The sequence below is a fragment of the Papaver somniferum genome, chromosome 3 (genome assembly GCF_003573695.1).
Source record: "Papaver somniferum cultivar HN1 chromosome 3, ASM357369v1, whole genome shotgun sequence".
NCBI lineage: Eukaryota > Viridiplantae > Streptophyta > Magnoliopsida > Ranunculales > Papaveraceae > Papaver > Papaver somniferum.
The window spans coordinates 139,417,693-139,431,499 of record NC_039360.1 but is presented as its reverse complement, the minus strand read 5'-3'; the positions used below and the strand labels follow the sequence as shown (position 1 = coordinate 139,431,499).

Sequence of the window (13,807 nt, the reverse complement as noted above, 5' to 3'; positions counted from 1 at the left end):
CAAGCAAGAAAAAGAGGATCCTCTCCTACCAGGAAGAGTTCGATCTCTCATTTCTTACTTCCTCTCTGGATAGAATTGAGATTCGACCTGTCGTCGGGATGACAAGTTGGATCGGCATGGGACAGTCCAGCTAGCTGAGTCTACTCAAGACAATAGGACCCAGCAGGGTTATAGCAAAAACAAAAACAAAAACAAATGAAGCGAGTGAATAATGTTCTCGAACTTTTGTTGTTTTGGACCTGCCAATTAGAGGCTACAAACACAGTTTTCAAAATACCCAAGCAAGAGATTTGTTGGATTTTCCTAAATTGGGAACAAATGCAACAAAAAACAATCAAGAACTTTATTAAAAATTCAAAAACTTAAATCCACAAAAGCTTCTGTATAACCCCACCCATCTTCAATGTCAGGTCCCATCCAATAACCATACATTATAATATTGATTCTAGTGCAACATTCATTTATACATCTCCAATTTGGATAATCATGTCCTGAGTATATCAGTGTTGAATTGTCACGGCATCCTAAGTCGACATTATGCTTGGCTCTGCTTGCAGTATTGTGGGATAGAATCTTCCCTCCTACAATCGCAAATTGAGCATATATATTTGTGAAGCTGTCACACTTGGATACAGCTTGGCGTTTAATAAAAGTGTACTTGTCTATTACGATTCTGGATATTAAACTTTTAAACTACCTAGTCTATTTTCGAAATAAGAAAGAGATGGATCACCTATTATACACATTGGGAAAATTAAAATTCTGGATTCTGAGTACATATAACAGTAAAAGAAAGTTTTATCAGTTTAGCATACCTGTAAATTGAATGGCAGTTGACCTTCTCCCGAACTCCGCAGAAAGAGTACAGCCTGCTGTCAAAGGCAGGGAGGACTTACAATTGAGAAACATTGGTTGTTGTCAAGACCATTAATCATGAAAACACAAGCTTATAAAACTATCAGACACGGTGAAGTTGGAGAGAAACCTATCCTGGCTTCATTTGCTCGCCTCGAAACTCTACTCCACAGTTTTCTTTTCAAACATATTTCCTGTTACACAGGTCCCACCAAGTGATAAGTATTACAATAAAATGGCTGCTCAGCTGCATCAAATAAAGACTCGAGAACATAGGTTTCCCTCATATAGGGTGAAACTACTACCAGTGCAAGGGCATCAGGTGTAACAAAACAATGAAATTCAGAAATCCAGGCATGCTTGCAGGGCCGTCTTAGGCATAGGGCAGAAAGGTCGACCGCCCTAGGCCCAAAATTTCAAGGGGCCCAAAAATTATAATCTTTGTTTATGTTAATCTTTTGATAAACTTGAAGAACCGAAGAATAAAAAACGTGATTAGGCGAGTATTTCCGCTAGGGCACAGTACAAACTTTCTCTTGAGTTGAGGTTTGTCTTATTTCCATTATATATCTTCTTTTGCATAAATTTAGTACTTTAGTTTAGTTATTATAGCTTGTTTATAGTATTTCCCTATTTTTCTATTAAGAATTATTATTAACCTTGGAAGTTTTTTCTTGTTTAAAACTTCGAAAATTTGAACTGCAATCAGTCCTGTTTAGGGTGATCTGTCGACATAATCAGATTAATTTTTGAGAAATCATAGAGCATATGACTTTTAAACCTGTCCCTAGGCTTTCTATTCTCATTAGATACAAGATAACAATGAATTTGCAACTGGAATCCCAGGGAGCACAATCTATAAGGATGATGGTTTTTCTCTTGGTATTATTGGTGGTATTTCTTAGACATTTTTTTATCTTTTAAACATGCATTTTATAAATTAAAATCTTCATTTTAAAAAAAAATTCTTATTAGTTAAAAATTCTTATTAGACATTTATACACATGATGTTTCTATTGATTGTTTATTATCATTTAAAGAAAGGCCCTTTTCAAAAGGTTTGCCCCAGGCCTCTAAAACGTTAGAGACGGCACTGCATGCTTGTGTACTAACTAGGTGACCTTGAGCAGCAGCAGCAGCAAGCTTGCTTGCTCTGGACAACAGTAATCATAGTGAAAAGTTGACCAGAAACTAAACCGACAGAACATACAACTGAATGGTCTGTGAACAATAACACCACCAATGAGGATAAACGCTTCTTACTGTGGGAAGTTTCTCTATACACAATTTAAATTACATTGACAAACTGATAGAAAATGAAGAGAGAATATGCATGTATATATATGAACATATATAAATTACAGATTGTAGTTTTTCTCACCCTTATGTATCGCTATTTTTGGGGATAATTTCGCTGAACTCATGTGACTATATATTTGTTACCACCCTAATCCAGACCATTTCTCTGTCTTTTTGAGAACTATTCAAAATGTCAAACTTGTGACTTTGCATTCATGATATGGCGCAGTGGTGATACCCAATTGGCAATGACCTATGCAGCAGAGCAGGCCTAGATGCTTGCTCTACAGAACACTGACAATAGTGACAGATTGGACAAGAAACTAAACTGATGTTAATATGTTCCTTCAAAAAAAAAAAAAAACTGATGTTAATACTTCTACTATAAGAAGTTTTTTCTGTACACAAGTTAAAACTTAAAATTACAAAACTTAATATCTAAGTTATTATCTTCTGAATTATTTTTGTCGAACTCATGTGACTGTGTATGTCTTTACTACCCTAATCCAGAGAATTATAAGAATCCCAAACTAGGGTCACTAAATCCATGATACAGTGATACCAAAACGGGCAAAGACCCATTGGCTTACCGGTGTTAACTATTTTGACACTCACTGATCAACAAACTTTCAATTAAATCACATTCCATCCTTCAATCCCAACAAGAGACAAAAACCCATATTTCGAAAAGAAAACCTCAGATGCCACAGTAAACCCTTAAATCCTAAACCTTAACAATTGATCTTAATTTTGAAAGCACCATCCAAATAAATGAATTTCTAAATACAAAATTCGAGCTTCTGAACGAGTTTTGCCATACCTCATTTGTAGCAGTGTTGACTGGGTGAACACTGGAAGGAGGGCTAGCGAAGTAGACGAACAGGAGAGTAGAAGAAGAAGCCATTGGAAGTAGAAGGCTAGAAGCGCTAGGGATTTGGGCGCCAATTTCTAAACGAGACTCCGTTTTGTAGCCTTTGTTATTGAAACCGGAACAGATTTATCCGGTTCCTAAAGAAAATCTATTTTGTGAAAGGGGTGGAAATATCTTTCTATCTCTCTCGTCTTTTCACAACACCAGAGTTGGAACTCAAAGTGGGGAACCTAATTTTGGCGGTAAGATCATACGCATGGATAATCGAGATTCTGATCAAAGTATATCAGGTATTTTTTGTTATTTTATTATGCACTTTCACTTATATTTTCTACTACTACTTCAATTTCTCAAATTCTTTTCTGATTAGTCGGGGAGTTTTCTTTGTTTTGGGAAAATAAATTGGCAGAAAATGAAGAAGATATTGATGCGAATTGGTTGACAAATCCTACAGCTAGAGACAATAAGGTATTATTTTTCACATAATTTCTTGCATTTATTGGTAAAAAAGTGTGAAGTACGAAATTAGTTAATGTATTTTGGCAAAACAAAAAAACTGGAAATCTAATGAGCTGCATTGACCTAGAATCGAGCTATTCAAGCCTCGTTTGCACCATTGTTAGGAAAATGATGGAATGAGATGTACTAAACACGCAAGGTACAGTAGGATAAAGTGGGTCTCCCCCCTTGGGTATAATGCGGGTGTCCAGAATGGCACACATTTAGACTTGCATTTCTAGTGCATTGGTTTCATTTATTTGTAGTTCAGCTTTTTCTGTTTTAGAATCGTTGACGTATTTATTTCTGTAAATTTTTGTTGCAAGGACTGGCTTAAGATGTTTACTTTTTGGAATGAAGATAGCAAGTTTAGACAATCTTCAGGAAAAGAAGTCGCAAACGATTCTGATGAAGAAGCAATCTCAGATGCTGATGCGAACAATGTGACAATGGGTTCTTCGTGTATGCCGAAGTCAATGAAGGTTCGAAGGGGCTCTCTCAAGAGCTATAAGAGAGAAAGTGATCGAAATGAAGCATCTGCATGGTCTGCAGTTAATAAAGAGGCTGAAGAATTAATAGTTTTGCATGACAGTACCAGTCGGTCATCATCTCGTACTGCCGCTCTAGAAGCCAAGAAAACTGCGAAAGGCACTTTGTCTTCCTTGTAAAGTATATACCATTCTTCTTGTGCCGCTGCTCTATGATTCTTCATGTTCCGCTGCCATCTTGCTATCGTAATTGAATAACTAACTATCCGTGTACTGGCCTTAATTGCTTCGGGAGAAATCAACCTTAGGATAATACTTGTATCTTGTAGGTAATAGAGGCAAAGCCAAACCCAAGTTTTCAATTCATTCTCTTTCGCACAAGGGGGAATCCTCCTTGCCTTCTATTGTGAAGGATGAAAATGAAACGTTACGTAAGGTTTGTCAAATTCAGGAAGGATTAGATGATCTTGAAGACATTGTTATGGAGCATTCAATGACTGAGCTTGTACAAGGTATCGAGGAAGAAAGTGATAAACAGTCTGAGGTTCAAGTTCTTTCTAATTTATCCGCTCGTAAACATAGAGATGCAGAGCATTAAGTTTCCGAGCTTTTAGATGGCCTTCAAGCAAAGTGTGAATCGGTGGAAAGGACTACTAAGCTGGTTTGATCTCTTTGTAAAACAACTCTTTCACATTCTGCACTTTTTATCACGATTCCTGATGTTGATTACTCTATATTTATGCAGAATATTAGAACAAAGAGTAAAAGGCACCAAATTACTACTAGGAAGAGAAATATGTATCAATTGGGTGATAGAATTCTTGACAATGAGGATCCTTCCGAGCCCGTGGATGAGGTATTCTCTTATTGTGGTTACCAAGTTGCTTGCTAGTTGCTACCATAATTTGGCATTGGATTTTCATAGTTTTCCGCATGTGTAGGCAGCCAAACTTCTAATGCATGGTCAGAATCATATGAGAGTTGCAACACTAGAAAGCAAAGGGAAAACAATGTCAGATCGATTCCAGGAAGCTTTTAATGACACTACTGGGGATGACGATGGGACACGGTTTTCATCCTTCAATGATTTCTTAAGTAACAAAACTAGTTTGAATGGCCTGGTTCGGATCAAAAGTAGCACAATCAAACCATATAACAAATCTACAAACAATAAAGATGTTAGGATCCAAAAATCCACTCATTTCTCGAGGGTTTTTTCAAAAATATAATAAAACATAAAACAAAGGTAAGAAAGGATCCATAGATTCACCCATTTATCTAGTGTTTTTTCAAGGTAACGGTAATAGTTGGAGATATACCCTGAATCGTTTATCATGGAATGAAATCAGTCATTGGAGTCGGTCAGGGTCTTCATCAGAATCTGTATTCTATAACTATTTGTTGTTGATGTTTTCGGTGATTTTTGAGTTGTTGGTGTCTTGTTTTTAGGATGTGTTATTGGGGCTTGTTTGAAGTTTTGAATTGAAACTACTTGTATGTCTTGATCTCTTCTCTGAAGAACATCTGTTAGATCAATGCTCAGTCGAACTCGCAAGTTTCGTCATCTCAAGCTTATTGTCAATGTTATATTCATAAAATTGTATCTTGATTTTTAGTCCACTAAACTCAAGTCTCAGATTAGGATTAGAGTATGGTAGTTAAGTATCAGACTTCACTGAATAACCCTCGAAGATTGAAACCTGAAGATCCAACAAAGACATTTGGAGAACTTCATCGACAAAGAGGTATATGAAGACTGAACCATCCTATATACTCACGACATTGCAATTCTATAATTATGAGAATAACCCTCGAAGATTTAATAATTATGATTTTAGTAGATTTAATATTACAAAGAAGAAGTTTTGAGTCAAGCTTGTCTTGTTAAATATCTCTAAATATGATTCAAGCTAGCAATGAATGTTCATAGATCCTTAGCAATCTTAGTTAAAAATTTTTTTACTGTTCAAGAACTATTTTGTCTCAAGTTGATCATTTGGAAATTTCCCGAGCAATGTTTCATATCTATGGCGATTGAGAATGTTTCAAATCATGAAAAAGAGTTGTTTGGAACTATTGAAATCTGGACACAGGATAGGTACGCATATCCAGTATGCGTACCCTGGACATCTGAGTTCTGAAACGTAGGTAGGTACGCATACTTAGTACGCGTACCCTACGGTTCTGAATTCATATAAAGGGGGGAGGTACCCATACCCAGTACGTGATTGGGTATGCAGACCCAGTACGCGTACCCCAGCTCCCTGAAATCGCGAACTGGTTCATAGGTACGCGTACCCCTAAACATACCTACCCAATACGAATTAAGCAGATGCTCATAAAATATTTTCACAAATACTTTTGGATTTGATACAACTCTCGTAAACACTTCTAAGACATCTTTGATCACTAAATCACTCTGTATTTGTGAATCATGATTTAAGTCTTGAGTGTTAAATGACCACGACTATACTTGAAAAAGCGGGGGTATAACAACCACACCCGATAATTCGTTCGGCAATATGTATGGTCTAAACTCCAATATAATTCCGAGAGCACCAACTTAAAAGCGAGCTCAATCAACAAATATATCAAAGAGCTTTATCTCTATTTCTCAATCCAATCAGCCAATCAAACAAATACAAATCCGTGAGTCTGATTGAGAAGAGAAATAACTTGGACGGTACCAAAGACCAATGCCCAAGTGTCAATCAAGTTATATCCAACAAACAAGGTCGGATTTATCAACTGATTGATGTACTCACAACCTGTGATATTTCAATTATATAAACAAATATAATGCATAAAAGAAATAACACAGACACCAAAAATTTTGTTAACGAGGAAAACGCAAATGCAAAAAATACCAGGGACCTATTCCAGATTGAACACCACACTGTATTAAGACGCTATAGACACTAGCCTACTACAAGTTAAATTCGGACTAGAATGTAGTTGAGCCCTAACCAAGTATCACACCGATTAAGGTACAGTCGCGTCCCTTACGCCTTTAAAACTACGCCGGATTCTGCGCACTTGATTCCCTTAGTTGATCTCACCCACAACTAAGAGTTGCTACGACCCAAAGTCGAATATTTATAAACAAACCTGTCTCACACAGATAAGTCTATTCTGATAGATAAATTTGTCTCCCACATAAGTACCTATAAAAAAACCTGTCTCACACAGATAAGTCTATTCTGATAGATAAATCTGTCTTCCACATAAGTACCTATGAAGTTTTGTTCCGTCTTATGATAAATCAAGGTGAACAGAAACCAATTGATAATCCGGTCTTATACTCCCGAAGAGCAGCCTAGAAATATCAATCACCTCATAATAACTTAACTATATGGTGGTAGAAGAAGTTACTGCGGAATCACAAAGTCTGAGACGAAGAACATTGTGACTATTTTTTATATCTTACCTATCGGAGATAAATCTCGAGCCAATCTTAGAGAAGATAGTACTCAACACGACAGAACAAGTAAGATCATAATATGCAACTACAGAGAAAATAGTTGGATCTGGCTTCACGAATCCCAAATGAAGTCCTCAAATCGTTAACCTAATAGGGTTTTGGAAAAACCTAGGTTAAAGGAGAATCGACTCTAGTTTGCAACTAGGACACGGGAAAATGTCGGGATTAGGTTTCCCAGTTGCTAGAGTTGTCCCTTATATAGTCTTTCAAATCAGGATTTGCTTATAATCAAAGCTAAGATAGCTTAGTAAGAAAGCATTCAATATTCACCGTTAGATGAACTCCTGATTTAATATTCAAGCTAAGTCTGCTTTAAAATAAAGCAATCAATCTCCACCGTTAGATGGTCTTAGCTTGTTACATACAAATGAAATATACCTTCATTTAGATATGGTTAACCGTACCTAAACGTGTGTATTGAGTTGGCTCAATAACAGTTGACCGAAGTTAGCCATATGAACACTTTTGTCTTAACCATATTCATCTAACACTTCTAGATCAAATATGATGATCAATAAATATGGAAGATAATCAAATGAATCTAATTGTGTTTCAAATAAATTTGTTCAATTATTCACTATCTCATAAAAATATATATGAACAAATTGAAACAAAATCGGATTGATTCGTCATTGTACAAAGTACTTATACAAGAATCAATTCATGAACATTAAGCCATGGTTTGCAAAGATTGCATTCCTTAGTCCATAAATGTTTAGTTCATGAGTATGAGAATCATAGTTAACCGATTTTAGAACTTAACCACTGCGTTCGCAAACCAGGTACGCAAACAAGGTTCCCCGACCTTTACAGTTAAAACCGTTCGCAAACTAGGTACACAAATAAGGTTCCCGGACCTGAATCATAACAATACAGTTCGCATACTAGGTATACATATCGTGTTGTACCCATCCATGGTTAATTGTTCTATACTCCCATTTCAATCATTGAAACATCCTTAGAAGACGACAATATTTGTCTGACACAAACTATTATCTTCAAGTAATTTTCAAGTGATCGAATGATCAATATGAAACTTTCCAAGTCAACATCAAATGATTGTCTCACACAAATCATGTAAGATGTTTCAAGGCAATTTTCACATGATCATCTTTTGACTTAATATTTAGTTTCCAACAAATAAATTTGTCTCCAACTAAACGCGTCAAGAATAATGATGAACATAGTTAAAGCAAAAATCTTCCAACACAAATTTCGAGAAATAGATAAGCGAGATAAACTCAGCTCGAAATATCAAATGTGTATAATGTAAAAATCTACATAGCCATATGACTTAGTCTCATTAGGAGATAAAATAAAATATACTTCTGAGTCATAGATAAGTTTTAGTCTCCACATATCTTTTGTTGTTGAAGTTCCTACAAGCTCTCCTTAGTAGATCTTCGTCTTCAATCGATGAACGCCATGAAGTCTAAACTACACTTTCTATCCTAATCCGAGACATAGCTATAAGTAGACTAGAAATCAAGTATATAGTTTTGATCAACTATACATTTTTTCTTAACCCGAGACACATTCTATCAACCGAGCAGTGCTCTAACAATACTTATACCTTCTTATGGCATATTTGCCATGAACTATCATTGTTCATAGTTCCAATACCATGGACCATAGTGTATATTTTTCTATGTAATTTCACGACATACTTCTCACATGCTTACATGAGTTCCTAATAAGAACTTCACCTAGACTGAGAAAGTGTTTATTTGAATCTCTGGTTATCTTAGCGTTAATTCAAAGCTACCCATAGTCTTGAAAGTCTATGAATATAGAAACCTAAACAACTGGGAAATTCAATCCCTAACACTTATGTGTCCTAGTTGCTTGCTAGAGTCCTCCTCTATTAACCTATGTTTCCTATGAGAAACATAATTAGGTTTCCTAATTAAAGACTTTATTTAGGGATTCACGAATCCAGGTTCGACTATCTTTACCTTGATAATTCGTGTATCCTGATCTTGTTCTTATTGATTATTGCGGTTTTCGTCAATCTCCAATCAACAACAAGATAGATAAAAATCGTAAAGTTCTCTTCGTCTTAGACTTTGTGATTGTTCAAGATACATATTTAAAACACTTCTTTGTTGATTTGTTTAGAATTGTTATTGAGAGGCTGATAGACGCATTTATGTGTCTATTTTGATTTCGATTTTCTATATTGTTAGTCCCCATTTTTGTACTTATTTTGGTATTTTATGTCTTTTTAGGTATTTTTGGAGAAGTAAACATGTGCGGAAAAATTGGCTCAAAAAGTGGTATTTGCACCCCCACCACCCACCCACCCACACCAGGGAGGAATTACTAAAGGCACCCCAGAAAAGTGTTGAAGGCACTCTGATAACGTGTTAAAGGCACCCAAGAATTGGATAAGGGCACCCCCATGGCATTTACCATCGGCACCCAGGAATGGTTAGGGGACATCCCTTTCTTCATCGTTTGAAGTTCAGAAATTGGCGGGAGAGTTTCAGCCTCAACTGCGAGTTTTTCTGTTAAAGAATTGAACGAGATTCTCGTGGATTTTTTCTCAGACTTGAACAAGTCCCACCCTGTTTCGATTAAAAAGGAGCGGTAAATTGATGGAAGGTGTGTATAGAGTTTTGGTAAAACAATGAGAAGCATTTACATGATTTACTTTCAGGGAAATGACGTGTTTCAGAATAGGGAAAGAGGAATTCTTGTTGCTATTGTAAATGGTGGTAAGAGATTTTATCAGTGATAAGTTTGCGTCTGTGATAAAGATGGTGAGCAGAATTTCGCGGGAATACTGGTAATAACACCGAAGTTCTCTGGAAGAAATTTGGAGTGTTTTACTCTGTGATTCCCCTTGTTTGGATTGCAAGTATCTTGTTTCGATAAAACAGGAAATATAACGGATTTCTTCACGTAAAAAAATGAGTTTAACGCTAAAACAGGGAAGAAACCAAGTTACGGGATTTTTGGGGTTTATATTAGGGGAAGTAAATCTCACAGACTACGTAACTATCAGGTTTGGAAAGAGTTTGGATAAAACAGAAGATGCGTAAGAAAGTAAAGAAGAATAAGAAGGAATATTTCCTGTAACTTCCGGTGCGGGCAAGGAAAGGTAAACGGAGATTTTCTCAAGATTTTATGTGTTGGAAAAAAATGGGTTTCACAAAGGATGAATGACACAGAGAAGAAATTGTTGCACTCCAAAACTTTCAAGGCTTGTATAAATTTCTTTTAGACAAATATTTCTACCCTCCCAATAACAATTGGCGATTACAACAGGTATGCGAAATATTGCCTTCAGGATACAATGAAAGCCCTGCAACGAAAACTGAATTCAAGGTTTGTACCCCTTGATTCAATCAAGAACACACAAAGAGATTTCTGATTTCTGATGATGCTTTTTGAAATAGAGAAAACAGATTGATTTTTCTTATATGTTAAACGAAACTGGGAGAAGCTATTTATAAAGGGTTTTGCACCTGTTGGGAATAGGTTTTTTTTTTTTTTTTATTCGCCAACAGGTTTCTATTCACGAAACGTCAGGTTCCTTCATCAACAGACATCAATGGCGATGCCCCCCAGGACCCCCCTTTGGTTAGCGGCGTTGAAAATATTCCAACATTATGGCCCTGTCACGTATATGTAAGAGTTGTGGGAGTAAGATCTATCGAGTGTTACGGGTAGTTGCAGAGCAGAAACAATCGCTGCAGAGCGATTCTACATTAGCAGGAAGAAGAAGTTGCAGACGACATAGAAGAAGCGTCGTTCTGAAGAACACGGAGAACAGACACATAAAAACAGTAGTTTATTTTTCTACATTTCTATTTATCGTTTCCAGTAATACTGATTTCGTAACACTTATATTCGTTGAAATTTCACTGCTTAATTGTTTTTCACCTCTTGCTTCCTATTTGACCCGAAACCGATCGATTTATAAACACTTTTTGAGCTAATATCAATTTTGAGCATGTTTCCAACATGAGGAGCTAAACCTCAACACTAGGATGACGGATGAAGCCTTTTCTCATCACTGTGGTAATTCAATTAATTCTTTATATGACTTTTTGCATTAAAATTGAATTGATTTATGATTTCTATTGAATGGTTGTGATTTCAATTGACGGGCCATGTGTAGCTTAAGTGTTTTGATGTCCATGCTTAAGATTTACAGTCATTATTTTCAGAATCTACTTCTGGCAAAGAACAAAGTCAATATTTGTTATCTTATAAGTTATAATTGTCTGGAACTAATAGTTTGGCGCCACCGACGGGAATTTTTATTAGATTTGTTTTTAGGTTTATTTTATTTTATTTGTATAGTTAAGATTTATTTTTATTTGTTCTTTTTTACGCCTTTGGTATTTTTCGATTCTTTTTCAGATTTAGAGCGAAGCTAAAAGGAAAGAAAAAGTGTTATAAAAGGAAGGCATCGCCAAAGAAGGAAAGAAAAGAGGAGTACAAAAGGAGTGAAGAAGAATTTTTATTTATTTATTAGATAACTTTTTTTGTTTTTTTTTGAGGGGTGGGGGGACTTTTGGACTTTATTATTTTTAAAACCCTAAAGAAGGGTTAAAATTAAATATAAACTGTTGCAGGGAAGGACGATAGTTACGATACTCTCTTGGCCCCTCGGGTTTGTACACTGACATAGGAGTCGGTGGCCTGAGTCAACTTCAACGATTCGTCGCTTGTCTAGTACGGGAGATTCTGTCCACCCCCATGAATCCGATGTTAGTGGGTTTTTCTTCTGTTGACGCTTTGAAAACAGACACAAACACATGCACACACCAATTACATCGTCAGACTACCGAGTTTAGGAAAACTCATGGAATAGTAAGTTGAACCCGTGCCGTGGGCCTTAGGGAGTTACAAGTTAAAATTCCACAAACCTCATCCTCGTACCTTTGACCATTATTTGATTGCAGGTGTATTTTTTGTGGTAACCTGATCCTACCCATTTTAGTCAACCTGCATCTGCACGTGCAAAAAAGAATGTCGAATAACAATAGCCAATACAATGAATTTCCGACTGAGTTTCAAAATGTACATTACTATTGGAACATCAACCTTTTGACAGTTATGGCTCACACCATGGTGAGCCCAATTACTATTCGCACATCCTACGATCATACGAGCAAACAAATTCTTCCATTTCTCTAGAAGAATCTCTCAAAAGTTTCACCGAGTCAACACATAGGTTTAACTTGTTTCTGAAGGAACTTATAATATTCCCCTTCCAGAGAAGTCCCTAAAGCAGTCAGCTGATATGTCTCTAGAAGAATCTCTCAAGCGATTAACTGAGATTACAAATAGGTTTACAGAAAAAAAATTGCTTAAAATAATCTTAATTTCCAATACAGTATTTCCAATAGTACCCTTGGCAATGAGGATAATTATTTGCATGATGAGGTTAGAATTGGTAACACTAGTTTAGATGAGGTTCAACCATTTTCATGTTATTATAATGATGATTATGATGAGGATAACATTGATGAAGAATCTGACATATGTAGGCATAATGATCAAGAATTTGTTACCCCGATTGAGCTTCATGATGATATTGTTATTTCTGGTTCGGATCCTAATAATTTTAATGACTATTCACCTATTCAAAAGGACGAGGATTTGACTAGAGATACTATTTTAGACGATGTAGTATTTCCTTTTTACGAAGTCGGTGATGGTTTAGAGGAACGGGTTTATCCTGAGAATACTGTTTTAGAGTCTTACGATTTAGAAACAATAGTCTTAGACAAAGAAATTGAACTCGTAAAACTTTTAAATATGAGTAAGGATGCATCATATGAATATAACCTAGAAGAAGCAATTGACTATTTTCAGGATTCTAATGATCTAGAAATTAGGGAAATTGTATCTAGTTTATCTAGAGACACCCAAAACTCTAAGTTTGGGGGTGATTATCATTCTCCCCGTGCCTTACCTTTGAGACTTGACATACGTGCCTCTACCATTTTACAAGATCATCTTCAGACACGTTTTTCCGAACCTGATGTTGTCCAAGAAGAAGTCCGGTTGTTATAAACCCATCCTATGGTTGATGTGGTTTTCCCAGGAAATAATACCCAAATTGATTTTGTTCTCCCACCAAATATTTTTCAACCAATTTTCGGAACGTTTGAGTTTCAAATATGTTAGTTATCAAATTTGAGACTAAGACTAAGCACTTTAGGAGATTAAAATCAACATATTTGTTTAATAATGGCCACCACTCTCATTGTGGTCATCTGTGTAAGTCAAATCTGATTGACTTTGAGGATCCCCAATTATTTAGGTTATTAATTATTATGTGCTTCTAAGTTTTTA

At 36.0% G+C, this 13,807-nt stretch overlaps 1 protein-coding gene across 2 annotated transcripts; it reads right to left on the bottom strand.

The window, feature by feature from the left end:
* Window positions 1-326: 326 nt before the first annotated feature.
* LOC113361677 lies at window positions 327-3,076 on the bottom strand. 2 transcript variants are annotated; one of them, XM_026604842.1, is made up of 4 exons: window positions 2,975-3,076; window positions 986-1,049; window positions 816-872; window positions 327-581 (listed from the first exon to the last, which is right to left on the bottom strand). In XM_026604842.1, the coding sequence occupies exons 1-4, from the start codon at window positions 3,056-3,058 to the stop codon at window positions 355-357; spliced, it is 432 nt and encodes a 143-aa protein (XP_026460627.1). In that variant the 5' UTR covers window positions 3,059-3,076; the 3' UTR covers window positions 327-354. The 2 variants fall into 2 exon arrangements, with proteins under 2 accessions (XP_026460627.1, XP_026460628.1); XM_026604843.1 differs by having other exon boundaries at window positions 816-869.
* Window positions 3,077-13,807: the final 10,731 nt, after the last annotated feature.